At 40.3% G+C, this 18,229-nt stretch overlaps 1 protein-coding gene and 1 long non-coding RNA gene across 7 annotated transcripts in view; one reads left to right on the top strand and one right to left on the bottom strand.

Moving 5' to 3' along the window:
- The window catches only part of matk (megakaryocyte-associated tyrosine kinase), a 61,507-nt gene that overhangs the window by 36,522 nt on the left and 6,756 nt on the right, over nt 1-18,229 (top strand). For 5 of the 6 annotated variants that reach the window (XM_066647378.1, XM_066647373.1, XM_066647374.1 and 2 more), the window contains exons 4-9: nt 1,985-2,100; nt 4,593-4,812; nt 6,556-6,649; nt 6,754-6,819; nt 7,761-7,860; nt 7,953-8,037. In XM_066647378.1, coding sequence (XP_066503475.1) covers nt 1,985-2,100; nt 4,593-4,812; nt 6,556-6,649; nt 6,754-6,819; nt 7,761-7,860; nt 7,953-8,037 — 681 coding nt within the window. The remainder of the gene's footprint in view (nt 1-1,984; nt 2,101-4,592; nt 4,813-6,555; nt 6,650-6,753; nt 6,820-7,760; nt 7,861-7,952; nt 8,038-18,229) is intronic. The other variant, XM_066647377.1, reaches the window with a different exon arrangement.
- On the bottom strand, nt 527-2,951 carry LOC136671623 (uncharacterized). The gene is made up of 3 exons (XR_010795730.1): nt 2,757-2,951; nt 965-1,067; nt 527-778 (listed from the first exon to the last, which is right to left on the bottom strand). It is a non-coding gene; the product is annotated as an uncharacterized lncRNA (long non-coding RNA).

Below are 18,229 nucleotides of genomic sequence, written 5' to 3'. Positions count from 1 at the left end.
CTCTCATATATATGACACCTAAGCGGACACACAAGTGGTGTGAGGAAAAACTTTCAAATAATTGGACAAGGCCCTTGTGTTTTCTTTAGACAATTCACAACACATTTGTGTTGTGCTAAGGACAATACATTTCATGTTATTTTTAAACTGCTAAGACTTAATGTTAAAAACACAAAACGGGGGCTAAACACTGGAAAATAATTTAAAGCACAGCATAAAGTGGCTAAACAAAGAGCTAAGGAACTAGACACAGAATAAGTTAGCAAAACATAGAATCTGAATGTTAAACATGGAACTAAAGACAAGAAGGACATGTGACACTAGAAACACGAGGGAAGGGTCATCACATGACCAGAGTGAACAAGAGGGTAGAAAGATCACATGACTAGGGGAACACAGAAAGGAATCAAAAACAAAACAACACAATAAAACAAAGTAGAGTAATACCTTGACTTACGAGTTTAATTGGTTCTATGACCGAGCTCATAACTCAGTTTGCTCATATATGATGATGGCATGGTGGCGCATCAGGTAGCATCGCAGTCACACAGCTCCAGGGACTGTCTGTGAGGAGTTTGTTGTGCTCTCCCCATGTCCACGTGAGTTTCCTCTGGGTTTCCTTCCACAGTCCAAAAACATACGTTTGTAGGTGGATTGGTGACTCAAAAGTGTCCATAAATGTGAGTATATGTGTTGCCCTGTGAAGAACTGGCACGGGTGTGTTCCTGCCTTGCGCCCAGTGATTCCGGGTAGGCTCCGGACCCACCGTGACCCTGAACTGGATAAGCAATTACAGGCAATGAATGAATAAATAATCTGTTACAGCCTCCCCAAAAAGCACACCCATTTTCAACTTTTTGTTGTGTTTTTAAATAAGAATAAAAATGTACATTGTAAATAACGTATATATAAAATAATAAGAGAGAATGTAAAGAAATAAACTGGTTCTGTTAAGTGTATTTACCTTGATCAGATGAAGATGCTGGTGGAGGTCGAGGAGGTTGGAGAGGTTTTTCTTTTTGAGTTCTATCGCTTAACTTACTCACTACACACCTAATGCTACAATGCTACAAAAAAAAAATAAAAAAAAAATAGTGATACAACAGAGATGCTTGTATGGCAATATAACCAAGTGAACTGAACACTCGCTGGGCTACCTAGTGCCAGATGGTGTAAGCTCACTTGCTTGTAACTCAGATATCGGCTCGCATCATAAAACGAGCAACGGCTTATATCTTTGAAAAGTTGATTCATTTGTAAGTCAAGGTTTCACCGTACATGTTACTTTTACATTGTTTAAGTGAATTTGTGGTCAAAGTCCCATTGTGAAAAACTAGACATATATTTATACCTGCATGAAGTGAGTAAAACACTGTGTACCCCTTTCGTTTGTGCTAAGAGTAGGTACAGTTAGAAAAAATGTCACTGTTGAGATACCTTTTGCTGTCACTGTGCTTATATCCTCAGGGGTACATTTTCTGTACCTTTAGTTAGGGAACAATTATAGTTTATCCTGTCATAATTGTAGGTTTAAAATTGTGTTGATGTCATATGCCATTTACTCTCCAGGACTTTTGTTTTATTTTTCGTAGTTCAAAAATGAAACATTATAAATTTTCACTTCTACTTCGAGAGAAGTGAATGTATTATAACTTTATCGAACATAACTGGAGTTTAAAACTACTGCTGTACTTTTAGATTGTTAATGTACCCGTGTAACAGTGTAAACACTGTTTGTACCTTTAGTGACAATAATGTACCGGTGCTGTACCTTTTTTCTGACTGTACAGTTTTAACACAAAATGTTGTCATAAAATACTTTGTGCCAACAGTTATTTTGCACTTATTGTAAAAATAATTAACCAGTGGAAAAATAATCAAACTATTATAATGTGTAACACAAATAGGTCTATTATTTCACATATTAGATGTAGACTGTGTATAACCTTGTTTACTCTCTTACCTACAATCTATTTTTTAACAGGGAAATGACAACATCAGGGCCAAACACAATAGAACAGGAAAAGAAGGTTTGATTTCTGCTTCTAAAGTACGAGAGAGGGAGGCACTACGTGTTGATCCTAAACTCAGCCTCATGCCGTAAGTCTGATCTAAATGGTGTATTTTTGTGTGTGCGTGTATGTTTCTGTGTGTAGGTGAAGATAGTTTCCTGTGAATGTTGTAGTCTTTTGTATTATTTAGCCCACCCAGTGTGGTTAGTTGGGGGAAGTGTGAAGTTTGCAAGGTCATTGCCAAGGCTTCAGCTTTGTGGTGCAAGTGTGTGCACTGAGAGCATCACAAATCACATGTTTGGTTTGCATGGCTACAACTCTCGTCAAACAGTTGCAAACAGGTACTTGTTTCCAGGTGCTCATGCACAGTGAAATGCCATGAATCTAAAAGCATTGTTCTTTGCTGCTTGAGTGTTTGTACTAAAGGAAGGTAATAAAAAGAAATTAAAAGGTGAACCTGATGACATTTTGTGTTACATACATACAGAACAGTGACAGGGCATTGTGCCTCGATCCAGTGTGTTTGGGATTCTTCTGTGTGAAAGCAAACTTACCCCAGAAATCAGTTCTAGATGCAGACTAATGTATTTGGGACAAGTGTGAAAATACACTTCTATTTGATAACTTCATGTGGAATGTGTATGATTGTGGGGAACTGCAGTTCTTTCTGGTTTGTTTACATTTAGAAGCTAAATCGGTTCTTACCTAAATAATCTGGATCAGCAATAAGACAATATTACCCACCGATGAAGCTGGAATAAAGCAATATTCTGCCTTGAGCAGATAGAGTGGAAGCCTAGAGAGTCAGTTCTTTCAGAGACCTTCTTCTGTGGCGTCAAGCGTTTCTGAGAGGAGTGAGTTGCCTTTGTTGAAGATGAATCCTGAAGTGCTGGAACTGAAGATCTGAACTCCAGCTTGAACTGAACTTCGAACTCCAAACTGAACTTAACTCCAAAAAAACGCACTTACTGAGAATTCATTTTGTGCACAAGGCTTTTTCAATTATTCCTTTGCTGACCTCCCAGGGGAGGAGCCTTTGCTCTGATTGGACCCTGAGGGTTCGGTAGAGCTGCTGGTGATTGGCAAAGAGGTCCAGGGTGGAGCTCAGTCCTAAGAGCCTGCCCAGGGATCTGGCATGGGTCAGGACAAAGATTCAAACAGATAGTGTCCTGATAATTTGCTTATAAAAAGATATGGAAATAAAGTGTTTCCTGATGGATTATACCATGGTGTGTTACATATAGCATATAAACATACCAGTTTGAACACAAATACAAATTAACCAAAAGGTAGATTCTGGGGGTACCAGAAGCTCAAAACAAGTGTCAATAGCAACAGCAAAATATATTTAACACTGGCAGAGAGGATTTGGCAAATTTTTCATGGGCTCAACCCACATATTCAGTGCTACTTGTTATCCCACAAATGCTTGTTCCTTACAAATTTGGCACCTTATCTGATTAACATGACCTTACTGAGTTAATACGAGCATTTTACACCAGGACACACTCTAAAATGTACAGGGCAGAGTGCCTTCACGACTAGGATTAAGAAAGGCTAAGATATTTTTTAAGATGATTTTGAATTTTATGTTAGCAACATATTCCAAAAAAGCTGGGACCGGGGTATGTGTACACTATGATGCATCATTTCTGTTAACAACATGCTCTGAACAATTGGCAGCTGAGAAGACCAATTGCTGTAGTTTTGAAAGTGAGGTTTTCCCATTCTTGTGCATATTTCCCATTCTTGCTTGTTATTGTATTTCAGTTGCTCAACAGCTTGGGGTTTCCATTATAGTGTTTTTCTTTTTATAATGAACCAGTTCTTTTCAATGGGTGACAGGTCTGGATTCGTTTATCACCCAGACTCTTTAACTAAGCAGCCATGTCATTGAAACTCATGCAGAATGTGGATTACTGAAATAAGCCAGGTCTTCCCAGAAAAAAGACATAAAAACTGTATATATTTTTCAGCATTAAAAGTACCTTCACATATGTGCAAATTACCCATGCCATGTGCAATAATTTATCCCCATACCATCATGGATGTTTTTGTATTATTTTTAGTTTTTCATTCATCCATTCATTAATTGTCTGTAACCACTTATCCAGTTCAGGGTCACAGAGTGTCTGGAGCGTACCCGGAATCACTGGCCACAAGGCGGGAGCACACCCTAGAGGGGGCACCCGTCCTTTGCCACTCACACATTCACTCACACCTATGGATATTTTGAGTATCCAATGCAGCTACCAATGTGGTTTTGGACCATGGGAGGAAACCAGAGCACTCAGATGGAACCCTAGTGGACATGGGGAGAACACACCAAACTCCTCACATACAGTCACGTGGAAAGAGGCTCAAATTTGCAACCCCAGGACTTTGGAACTGTGTGACAGCAACAATACCTGTTGCACCACCGTGCTTCCCCTATTTGGAATTAAATATACTTTAAATCATTAGCACATTATTGTATTGATTTTATTTTGTATCCTAAAGTGTCCCATATTTTTGAAATTGGGTTTTGTAGCAGAAAAAAATATATATTTATTTATTTATTTGTTTTGTGTTTCATTTCAGCTGGTTCCACGGTAAGATATCTGGCCCAGAGGCTGTTGGTAAGCTGCAGCCAATGGAGGATGGCCTGTTTCTTGTGCGTGAGTCCATTCGGCACCCAGGTGACTATGTGCTGTGTGTCAGCTTTAACCAAGAGGTCATTCATTATCATGTCATCTACCAGGACTCCAAACTAACCATTGACAAGACGCAGTACTTTTACAACCTCATCGACATGGTGGAGGTGAGAATATCCTGAGGGTGCTAAAAGTATTTCAAGAGCCTAAACCATAGTGTCAGTGTTAGTGTGTGTTCACAGGGTGTCTACCTTACTTATGCAGATCATGCTTGAATCATTTCCTGTGGTCTGTATTTTCCATGGATTATGACATGTTGACCGGATCTTTCATACACTGTCATAAATTGAGGCTCTGTCACACAATATTGTTTGGACTGCTCTGTGTTTTACTATGATAGCTTGGCAGGAGAACAGACAAAGTTGTCAATATATCCTCACTGTCCAATCATAAACATGTATCCCCAAAATACAAAATATACAGGAGAATATAAACTTCTTAATTTTCAATAGAAGTCAATGTAAATAGATTTTAATCCAAGTAATGTTGGAGCATTTGTATTGGTCCATTCATCTTGAACTTTTGCACATTATGAAGTGTAAATTTTGCACATTATTAAGTTCATCATGAAATTTTGCTCATTATTAAGTGCAAGTAAGTATATTGTAGTATATAATTAAGCCCCCCCCCCCCACATAATTTCTTTGCAGTGTATCGTTTCCCACCCATAAGCTTGAAAAGCATTATATTGATATTCATCATATTCTTATGTTTTACAGCACACATACATACACTTATATCTCCGTCACACTCTTCTCTCTCCCCCTCACTCCTCACTTACTCTTCATTTTTCTTTCTCCCTCAGACTCAATAGTTTTTTATGATGCTCTCAAGATTTCCAAACATGCTTGCCCCACACGCACACACACAAACACGTTGTGTGTATTGTGATGAACTTGTAATAATTAAACTATAATGTGTAGTCTGGGAAAATGTAACACAACTGTGAACAAGAGTGTATCATTTTTAACTGTCATTGTTTAACATTTGTTTAGTCCCTGAAACACACATCCTGTCATTTCATGGAAACACTGAAATACCTAGTGGTAAATGCAGAAGATACATACATTGTACGTTTTTTTTTGCGTTTTTTGTTTGTTTGTTTTTTGTTTCAGTAATATTTTGTTATAAAGTTTTTCACTTAGCAATGCACAACATATTTTTACTCTGCACAATGCCTGTCTAGCATCTGCATTTGCTGATTACACAGCCATTATATTATGTGTGCAGAATGTGAATTGGGTCCTGTCAGACCAAATACATACAGACGTCTCTGAGAAAGATATTGTCTAAAAAATAGCAGCATGCATTGCCTTAGTAGCTAACCTAGTAAGATGAAAGAATTAGCCTAAACTTCATCATGGCCATAGAATGCATATTCCACGTTATACAGTTCATACAGATGCCTTAAATCCAGATGTCTACCAGTTTACAGCTTTTTCTTACCAAATGTTATGATGCCTGCCATTTTACACACAACCAACACAATGCATTTCTGCTGCCAATGTTCTTAAATTACAACTGCTACCAGTGAAAGAGCAGATGCAAGGGAACGTGTTCGCCTTGCACCCTTTCAAGACACTAAACATGTGTGAACTAAATTAAGCATGAACTCATAGGAGAAGTTGTCAAAGGCTGATTATATATATATATATATATATATATATAAGATAGATTTACTGCTTTCTTTTATATGCTTTTCAAATGTTAAATTCTCTTACTTGGGTAATGAAGAATATTTTAGAAAATGCTGACCGATGGTGGAGGTTTAGAGGCTGGTTGGCCAGCAGAATATTTTGGTGTTCACTTTATGACAATAACATTGTAACAGGACCTATTCCTTTTTTCAGTTCTATTCTAAGAGTAAAGGAGCTATTGCTACCACACTGCAGAAACCAAGACAGAAAGAGGGCACAAAATCAGCATCACTGCAACTGTACAAAAGTAACTGAACTTGTTAGTTTCACTCCAAACAAGATCATTTTATCATTTGTGTACTATTAAATTATTCATATTTATTCATTTGTCTTTCCTTTTTACTCTCTCAGCAGGATGGTTATTAGACCTCTCTAGCCTAACTCTAGGAGAGACAATAGGAGTGGGCGAATTTGGAGGTCAGTTCACATTCTCACAATTTAAATGTAGATATTTACTTGTTGACTTTTTAGCTATATATAGGGAAGAGTGGTTTCCACCAAATTATGCATGTATAGGATAAAACCTTGTGTTTATATAACAATATTTTACCATCATATAAAACAATATTTTGTGTCACAACTCCATGACAAATGGACCAGTAGAAACCCTATAAAATGACTTGCTGTCACACTGAAAATTAAAAAAAAAATTTTTTAATTAGTTGTGTATGTACTTTCCTATACCTGACACTATATGTTATGGTAGTTTTTAATAAACTTTTAATCCCAAGAATATTTTTTACATTTATATTTATTTTACATATATTTTATTTGACAAAAGCGGCACGGTGGCGCAGCAGGTAGTGTCGCAGTCACACAGCTCCAGGGGCCTGGAGGTTGTGGGTTCAATTCCCGCTCCGGGTGACTGTCTGTGAGGAGTTGGTGTGTTCTCCCCGTGTCCACGTGGGTTTCCTCCGGGTGCTCCGGTTTCCTCCCACAGTCCAAAAACACATGTTGGTAGGTGGATTGGTGACTCAAAAGTGTCCGTGTGAGTTAATGTGTGTCTGTGATGCCCTGTGAAGGACTGGCGCCCCCTCCAGGGTGTATTCCTGCCTTGCGCCCAATGATTCCAGGTAGGCTCTGGACCCACCGTGACCCTGAACTGGATAAGCAGTTACAGATAATGAATGAATGAATATTTGACAAAAGTATTTTGACAATAATTTAAAATATTATGAAAGGTACCCTGCTATTTTAGGTTTAACACTTCTCTACTTATATTGACCAATTTTTTGTAAAAAAATTTCTCCTTTAAAAATTTCCTGTAAATTTGTTACCTCTGGTTACTACCACTACAAATTTAAATGAGTATTTTTTCTGTCCACAGTCTCATGCCATTTCTTTCTCCTTATCTTTAGCGGTGTATGAAGGCGAATATATGGGCAGGAGGGTTGCTGTGAAGAACATAAAGTGTGATGTCACCTCTCAAGCTTTCTTGGATGAAACATTAGTCATGACGTGAGTGCCTGCCCAAATCTAAATATAAAAAACCTCTACCCTGACTTTCTATACATTTACTGTGATAGTTTTATCTTCTGTGTCATTTCCAGAAAACTCCAGCATAAAAATTTGGTGCAGTTGATTGGAGTGCTTCTACATAATGGCTTATACATCGTTACAGAATTTATGGCAAAGGTATGGCCTGCTTAGGCCTTGACAAGTTTTTTTCAAGCTGTATAACATTTTATAAAGTGTAGGTACTGAATTTGTCTACAATTTAGCTGAATTTAGCCTCATTTCCTCATTTTTTAATAGTAAAATGCAAGATTAGTGCTTTGTAAATACTCTTGAACTTTTATTTCACTGACAAAAGTTAACAAATTTTGAATTTGATAACTGTAACACACTCAACTCAGGAAATCCAAAGAAATCTTAGTTCTTGTAGGGTGAGGCCAGAAAACAAAGGTGAATGTGTATTACTTTTAAGCCTTCATATGACATTGCATATACCATACATCAAATATATGCAGAAACACCAAATATTTGGGAAAATAGACTTCTCTATTTAATAGAGTTATTTGTGCCATAGACAAGGGACCATCCATATTGTTGTCAGCAAAATGTGCAACGCCAACATCACTTATTGTATGGGGTGCATCAGTGTCCATTGCATTTAATGAACTGTATATGTGTGAAGGATTATAGACATATATTAGGATTTTAGAGAGACATTTGCTATCATCAAGAAAATTTATTTTTTGAGAAAAATATTGTCACTGCTTAATTTAGTTGAATCCTGCTGAAACAAGATCCGGTACCCCTTATATTTGGAATGCATGTGTTCTGGAAGCTATTTACATGGATCCGGCTCCTATGTGTTCTTATGTATAAAAATATAAATCACATAAATTTGGGCCCTCACCAAAAAAAAGTGAGGGTAGAGACTAATAGCGTACTTTCAGACATTTATAAATAAATGTACTTCCCTCATTAGAAAAGCCAAAGCCGAATATTATCTGCATCAGTTTTCTTTTTTAAACCCTGTCAAATTCCTAAATACAGTTAAGCTACTCAAAAACAAATCAGAGCTCACTCCAACACAAATCTTGGTAAATAAGAAATTAATTTCTGATCAGAGAGAACCCTGTCAAACATTTAATAACCATTTTGTAACTGCTGGACATTAATTTGACAGTACAAATATAGAAGTCTCCCCAAATTAAATACATACTCCAACTGTTGTTAGCCATGGTCTCTAAATTGCACAAAGTCTCTCCTCATGTGGTTGCTAAAGCCGTAAGCATTATTAACATAAATGGCTCACGAGAAGATACGCTTGACCCCTCTTTCTTGAAGGTTGCCTCTCTGGTAATTTTAGAACACGTTACATACATTTTTAATTTCTCAGTTTTTTTTTTCCAAACAGAATTTCCAATATCTGGAAAACAGCACAAGTAACTCCAACATACAAAGAAGGTGACATTTTAGAGCTTGGTAATTTTAAATCAATAACAAAATTGTCTTGCTTAGCCAAATTTTTAGAATCGTTAGTGAATGATCCACTGAAGGCATTGCTTTGTGTAAAAGTTCTGTCTGAATATCAGTGTAGTTGAGTATAGACCGGACAACGAGATGAAATCAAAATGAAGAAAAAGAAAGTTTTGAATTAAAACTTTTCCATTCTGATCAGGACCTTCGTCTGGTCCCGAATCCAACATTCCACAGAATTGTGTGTGTGTCTGCGACCGGATTAACATTCCACAAACCGCAGGGAGTGCAAAGACCCTGCAGCCCCCACACACTCGCACGCACATGAAGATCTAACATCAAAGACGGGAGCGGGACACTTTCCAGCGACACCTGGCCCCCGGCCCCCTTCCTCTCTTCAGGAACTAAAAAGATAACAAGTTTATAATGCTTGTAAGAAACAGGAACCTCAAACAAGGAGAGGAGTTATACTGCCCCCCAGTTTATGACAATGGCACCTAAATGTCTCGTCCTTATCTCGAGCCCACTAAACAGACAGCCCCAGATGGCCAAACTGATTGAACTCGGGTTGACCTCTCGTTAACCATCCGCACCGGACGAACAGCATGGATCAACGGCATGGACCAACAGCGACCCCAAATGGACATTGGCGAAACTACGCCTCGCTCAGGGTCGCCTAAACAATAACGAAAATAAAATCAAAATTCTGATTAATATGCATGAACAATATGTGTTAATGTCACTCTCTGTGTCCTCAGATGAACGTCCACCTTCTAATGAAATGATGTGTGGTACTGTTTCTATCATGAAAGGAAGTTTCTGTCTCTGATTAGAAAAAACGGATTAAGGTTTTTCTAACATATCATCGTAAATGGGACGTAAACATGACGTACCCAAGATAAAATCTTATGTAAATGTTTGATATTAATAATCCAGTACACTCATTGTGGTATGTTACTAATATTAATAGGAAATTTAGATACGGGAAATCTTATTACTTATTGCTTAAATCTCTGATTCAGCCTTCCCCCTTTCCTGTCTCATGAAGTCGATCACGTGAGCCTCGGACTCGCCACCCAATCAAAGAAAAGACACCTCCCATTAGGGCGTGACCGCGCTGGCTTTGAAAAGAAGTTCAGCTCGGCACACAGATCAGTTGGGACAAAAAGTTAAGAGAACAACACAGTTCGCAACAGGAAAAAGAGAGCATGCAGTTCATCAAGTTCGCCCGTGCAGCTCAGAAGATCAGAAGCTCAACTCAGCTCAACCGCAGCTCAGAAGATCAGAAGCTCAACTCTTAACTTCGTTTCCGCTCTGAACGCCTGCACGCGTTCTCTTTGTTCATCTCTTCAAGCTCCAAACCTCTCCAAGCGAGACGCTTTCTACTCTCCACGCCGACGAACAAAACAAAGAAGAACCTTAAAAGACTTCACTAAAGCTCACAAGAGACGTCTTGAATTAGCTAGAGTATGAAGCCTTACTAACACGTCGGGTGATTTGAATATCTTCTTTTCTTTTAATCGTGTTTATGTTTTATCGCCCAATCTAAGTTTAATCTCACGACTGATCAAAGCAGGTGAACTTATTCGTGGCCAGAGTAAGAAACACCGCCGAGATAAAGAAAGTCGTAGAATAAGTAAGTTTATTGAATCGATTTTCAGTTCTGGATCTGCAGTAAGTAGTGAAACTTTTCGTCCAAAACGTCCATATGGTTGGACACTCTTAAGCTTAAGACAGTAAGCCAAAGAGAGGATCCTGCCGCCTGCGTCATCACGCTCCGAGTACGCCCGAGGCGACTCAACCGACGAAGAAAGACCTCCACGCTGACTCAGCCTGGAAACTTCCGCGGGAGAACCGCGAAACTAAATGAGACGCCTTCACTCCCTGGACCTCAGAGAGCCTCTGTACACAATGAGTGGTGAAAATCGACGAAAAGTAAGCTAAACCTACGCATCTCCAGAGCTGAATATTGAATCAAGTCTCTTGATAAATTTTTGTATTAATTAAACCTCAGTTAGCAACACTTTAGTCACAAGCCAGAGAGCCTAGCTTATCTTTAAAGTCGAATCGGCTTTCCCTGCGTTGATGCTGTGAGATTTCAAGATCACGCTATGTTAATTAAATATCATTCTCTTTGTTAATAAAACTTTCATTATTTGAAATTACAGTGTGTACAGTTTGTTCATTAAAATTCCTGAAAATCCTGAAGTACTCACTTAGCTTGACTATTATCCATTCTCAAACTAATTATTAATGTTTTAATTGCTTAAGCTAATTATAAACTTTAATTAATATCATTAAGTCAAATATCAGAGATCATAAGAGTTTGGATAAGGTCAACGCTATAAACACAATATATAAATATATATTTTAAATATATATTCACAGAGGTATCACGGTGTATGACCAACATACACTACATCAGTGTGGATTTGGAGAGAAGCACAGCACAATCTTGGCTACCACACTCATTCTAGACTATCTTTTAACTGCACCAATTTCAATGAAGTTGGGACGTTGTGTAAAATAAAAATAGAATACAGTGATTTGCAAATCGTTTTCAACCTATATTCAATTGAATACACTACAAGACAAGATATTTAATGTTCAAAAGGATAAACTCCATTGTTTTTTGCAAATATTCACTCACTTTGAATTTGAGGCCTGCAACACGTTCCAAAAGTTTACCACCAATTGTTGAAGCTTTGTAGGTCGAATTCTTTCCCATTCTTGGTTGATGTACAACTTCAGTTGCTGAACAGTCGTGGGTCTCTGTTGTCATATTTTGCGGCACACATTTTCAATGGGAGACAGGTCTGGACTGTAGGCAGGCCAGTCTAGTACCCGCACTCTTTTACTACGAAGCCATGCTGTTGTAACACGTGCAGAATGTGGCTTAGCATTGTCTTCCTGAAAAAAGCAGGGACTTCCCTGAAAAAGATGTTGCTTGGATGGCAGCATATGTTGCCCCAAAACTTGTATGTAAATTTCAGCATTAATGGTGCCTTCACAGATGTGCAAATTACCCATGCCATGGGCACTAACACACCCGCATACTAGCAGAGATACTGATACTGAATGATGAAATCCCTAAATTCCTTGCAATTGTACATTTAGAAACATTGTTCGTAAACCGTTGGACAATTTGCTCACGCAGTTGTTCACAAAGTGGTGAACCTCACCCCATCCTTCCTTATGAACGACTGAGCCCTTCAGGGATGCTCTCTTTATACCCATTCATGACACTCACCTGTTTCAGTTTTACCTGTTCACCTGTGGAATGTTCCAAACAGGTGTTTTTTGAGCATTCCTCAACTCTCAAAGTCTTTTGTTGCCCCTGCCCTAACTCTTTTAGAAGGTGTTGTAGGCCTCAAGTTCAAAATGTGTGAATATTTGCAAAAATATATATAGTTTATCAGTTTGAACATTAAATATCTTGTCTTTGTAGTGTATTCAGTTGAATATAGGTTGAAAAGAATTTGCAAATCGTTGTATTCTGTTCTTATTTATGTTTTACACAATGTCCCAACTTCATTGGAATTGGGGTTGTAGAAAAACATTGTGAGGCCACTTTTATTGATCTCTCTTTTGATAGAGTTCTCTACTCATTCATTCTCAACTTTTAAAAAGTTTATAAAACTTTTGTTTTGACCATAGTACTGTTGACTGGTTCAGCAATTACGTATTTAATAAACAGCAACGTGTTGTCCTGGGACAAAGATAATCAGAACTGCAACACATCAAAACAAAACTCTAGGGGATCCCCCAAGGGTCAATTCTAGGACCAACACTTTTTAATCTTTATATAAATAGTATTGGCATCTCCATTGTCGATTGCAAAATACATCTATTGACACTATTGGATAAACTGCAGTACTCTTTTAATGCCTTACAGTGTGCCCTTTTAAAACCCAAACTGGTTTTAAATGCTGAGAAAACTAAATTTATGCTGTTCTCCAGATCACCTATCATAGATTTTTAACACTTTAAAAATTACATCCCTGAAGCAATCTGACATGTGTAGAGTTAGTGATTATAAGTAGCAAGGTATATGGCTGGATGATGAATGTACTTTTAAACAAGCTTACAGATAAACTGAGGCAAAACTGAGGCTTCCTGTATTGAAATAAATCATGTTTTTACACACACAAGAAAAAAACTTGTTTAAGCATCACCGCTGTCTGCCCTGGATTATGGTGATGTGATTTACATGCATCTGCAGCTACATTTGAAACCATTGGGTGCTATATATCATTCGGCCTTAAAATTCATTCCTGGTGATTCCTACAGCACACATCATTGTTCATTATATAAAAAGGTTGGCTGGTCTTTGCTTGCTATACGCATAGAAAAACACTGGTTTCTTATTATCTTTCAAGCACTTTCCGGTTGTATACCATCGTATATCACAACAGTGCTCACTGAAAGTAACACAATTTACGCTGCCTGCCAGTGTTGTACTTTATTTTATTTTATTTCCTTTATTCTTATATTTTGATAATTTTTTCATTAATATTCATTATTTTGATATTTTTATTTATTACTTTCTGGTTTTACTATTTGTCTTACGTTTTTATATTCTTCTCTTTATTCATTTACAAGTTTAATTATTATCAGATTCTTATTTTGAGTTTAATTTCTAAATTGATCTTATTTATTTATTTTTATTTTGTCTTCTTATTATTATTATTACTATTATTTCTCTTACTATTTTCAAATATTACATTCTGTTTTTTTTACTGCTGTTTGCCTTAAGTTTTTATGTTTTTCTCTTATTTATTCATTTATGAGTTTTATTCTTATTATCAGATTTTTTATTGTTTAATTTCTATATTTATCTTATTTGTTTATACTTTATTTTGTCTTATTCTTGGTTTTTGTTTATTTAAATTTTCTCTCTTTTGCAATTTACTTGATTTTTTTTGTCATTTTGGTTACATTATTCATTCATTCATTCATTATGAAATTGTAACCGCTTATCCAATTCAGGGTTGTGGTGGGTCCAGAGCCTACCTGGAATCATTGGGCGCAAGGCAGGAATACACCCTGGAGGGGGCACCAGTCCTTGACAGGGCACCACACACACATTCACTCACACACTCACACTTTTGAGTCGCCAATCTACCTACCAACGTGTGTTTTTGGACTGTGGGAGGAAACCGGAGCACTCGGAGGAAACCCACGCGGACACGGGGAGAACACACCAACTCCTCACAGACAGTCACCCAAGAGCGGGAATTGAACCCACAACCTCCAGGTCCCTGGAGCTGTGTGACTGCGACACTACCTGCTGCGCCACCGTGCCACCCTTGGTTACATTATTTCTTTTATATTTTAAGTTCCCATATTAAAATTCATTACATTTGTTCTCAATCCCTTTATTGTAAGTTATGTAATGCTTGGCTAAATTTTAAATGAGGGGTTCCGTTGATGTACTTCTGAATGAAAATAAAAGTTTGATTTAAAATTTCTCAGCAGTTAAGAAGTTACAATTCCCGAGCAAACGCTACCTTGCTAGTATTCAGACCAATCAGAAAAGAGAGCTGAGATTTGAAATTTTTGAATTTTTGAGCGAGATTCCCAGCTGAAAAATGCAAACTGGAAAGTAGAAAATAATTTAAAATAACTAAAAGAACCCTAGATGTCTTAATGTATATTGTCACTTTCCAGTTAAAAACATGTATCTCTATTATTGGTGATGATTTTGTCACGGATCACGGGCGGACTGGCGGAGGCGGACGCACTCGCTAAAGCACAGTATTTTTTAATAAAGAAGGACAACAAAACAAAGATACTTTAACAGAACGATAACATACAGGGAAACAAGCAGGCTAAACTAAACACGGGAAGCTAAACAGGGCAAATGGGACTGACAGACTAAAGAGTTAACGAAGTAAAGATAAATGAAAGGAAACTACGACATGAAACAATGACTGAGAAAACAAACACGGAGAAGCTGTGGAGACAGACGGACAGACTAGAAAACACGACCGACATGAGAAAGGTGAAATGTACGACAAACAAGACGTGAAACAAGAGGGCTTAAATACAGACACAAATGAGACACACCTGGACAGATAACGAGGACGGGATAACACATGACACAGACGAGGAGGCGGAACAAAGGCGGGACGAGGGCGGTGACAAGGACATAAACAAACATAGCCATGTGCTCTCTCTCAGCACATGGCCGGAAAAACAGAGGTGACAAGACGAAGGCGTGACAGATGCCCCCCCCCTGAACTCGCAACTCCCGGGGCGCGTACACCTACACCCCCAGGAGCTGTCACAGGAGAGGGCACGGAAAACAAGACAGACTAAGACAGGACACCATGGGAGACAGGATTCAGGACAAGACGGGAACAGACACCGGAGCTGGGGACATGACAGGAGACCGAACAAAGGGAAAAGGAGACAGGACTTGAGACGGGACAGAGAGTTGAAACAAGGACTGGACTGGGGGCAAGACAGGTGATTGAACACTGGACGGACACGGGGACAGGACAGTAGACTGACAAAGTGGGGTGACCGGAGACGAAACAAGAGACTGGAGCAGACTGGACAGGACGGGAGTGGACACATGAGACTGGACAGGCGACTGGACAGGGTTTTTGACACTGGACGGGAACAGGGACTGGACAGGAGACGGGACAGGTGACTGAACGCGGGATTGATACGGTGACTTGACATGTTTGGGGACAGAGGACTGGACATGATTAACAGGGGACTGGACATGAGACGAGACATAGGGTTGAAATGGGGCCTGGACAGGACTAACAGGGGACTGGACACGTTTGGGGACAGAAGACTGGACATGGGTAGGTGACAGGACAGGGGACTGGACAGGACTTGGTAGGGGAACAGGGACCAGGACGTTCAGAGGGACAGACCCGAACACAGTAACAGGGACTGGGACAGAGACAAAGGCAGACAAGGGCACAGGGACCAGGACAGAGACAGGAACCAGGAGAGAGACAGACAAGGGAACCAATATAACTTGGGGGTGCCCAGGACTGGCAAATGTTTGTGGGGCAGTCTGAGAAGCCAGCCTGGGCACAACTCTAGGAATCTACAGACATGACCTATGACCTACGGACATGACCAGGAGCGGCCGGAGCCACAGTCACGGGGGCAGAAACGGCCGTAGCCACAGTCACGGGGGCAGAAACGGCCGTAGCCACAGTCACGGGGGCAGAAACGGCCGTAGCCACAGTCACGGGGGCAGAAACGGCCGTAGCCACAGTCACGGGGGCAGAAACGGCCGTAGCCACAGTCACGGGGGCAGAAACGGCCGTAGCCACAGTCACGGGGGCAGAAACGGCCGTAGCCACAGTCACGGGGGCAGAAACGGCCGTAGCCACAGTCACGGGGGCAGAAACGGCCGTAGCCACAGTCACGGGGGCAGAAACGGCCGTAGCCACAGACACGGGGGCAGAAACGGCCGTAGCCACAGACACGGGGGCAGAAACGGCCGTAGCCACAGACATGGGGGCTGAAACAGCCGTAGCCACAGTCACGGGGACAGGAGCGGCTGAGGGAGCCGTCATTCCGAAGACAGGAGACCCTGCGACGACGTCCACGGAGGCAGAGGGATCTGCGACGTCGTCCACGGAGACATGAGAAACTGTGACGGCGTCCACGGAGGCAGAGGAATCTGCGATGTCGTCCACGGAGACCGGAGAAACTGTGACGACGTCCACGGAGGCAGAGGAATCTGCGACGTCGTCCACGAAGACACGAGAGGCGGGCGTCGCGCTCACGAAGACAGGAGAGGCGCGCGCCGCGCTCACGAAGACAGAAGCGGCTGGAAACGCCGCTTTTACGAGGACAGGAGTTTGTGCTGCTCGCCGGGCTCGCGCTGAAGCTGTAAAGAGTTTAGGGGGTTTCACAGGCGCACACTTTAAATCCCTCAGAGGTGCGCCCCTGTTAGCCCCAACTCCGTCGTCCTGACGTTGGAGGCTAAAAGCCCCTACCCTTAACCCCCCCCCAAAAATTTCCCCGGAACTGAGGGGGTACTCGACCATCGAGGGGGTGACTCCAGCACGCTTTTTCCGCCGACTCCTACGACTCGCGCTGGCGTAATCACTCGATTCACGAGCTGCCTCCTCCTGTAGGCGTTGATTAACGCTGGCGTGTATCTGCCGGAGCCGGCTATTCCATATCGCAGCCCTGTCGAACATACTCTCTGTGCTAGCTGCGTCCTGGTGGTTGTACATTCTGTCACGGATCACGGGTGGACTGGCGGAGGCGGATGCACTCGCTAAAGCACAGTATTTTTTAATAAAGAAGGACAACAAAACAAAGATACTTTAACAGAACGATAACATACAGGGAAACAAGCAGGCTAAACTAAACACGGGAAGCTAAACAAGGCAAATGGGACTGACAGACTAAAGAGTTAACAAAGTAAAGATAAATGAAAGGAAACTACGACATGAAACAACGACTGAGAAAACAAACACGGAGAAGCTGTGGAGACAGACGGACAGACTAGAAAACACGACCGACATGAGAAAGGTGAAATGTACGACAAACAAGACGTGAAACAAGAGGGCTTAAATACAGACACAAATGAGACACACCTGGACAGATAACGAGGACGGGATAACACATGACACGGACGAGGAGGCGGAACAAAGGCGGGACGAGGGCGGAGACAAGGACATAAACAAACATAGACATGTGCTCTCTCTCAGCACATGGCCGGAAAAACAGAGGTGACAAGACGAAGGCGTGACAGATTTGTTGACTACATCTTTTGAATGCAACAGCTGTCCTTCAAATGATTTAAGAATTTCATAAAGAATTAACCAATAGCAATGCTCAAAAACTACTTGGAATAAAATCTTTTTACATTACTTCCATTGAAGGTTAAGAAGGTTTTTATCTTCTCCTATAA

The sequence above is a fragment of the Hoplias malabaricus genome, chromosome 16 (genome assembly GCF_029633855.1).
Source record: "Hoplias malabaricus isolate fHopMal1 chromosome 16, fHopMal1.hap1, whole genome shotgun sequence".
NCBI classification, from domain to species: Eukaryota; Metazoa; Chordata; class Actinopteri; order Characiformes; family Erythrinidae; genus Hoplias; species Hoplias malabaricus.
Note: the sequence above shows the minus strand (reverse complement) of the source record. Positions and strands in the feature narration are given on the sequence as shown.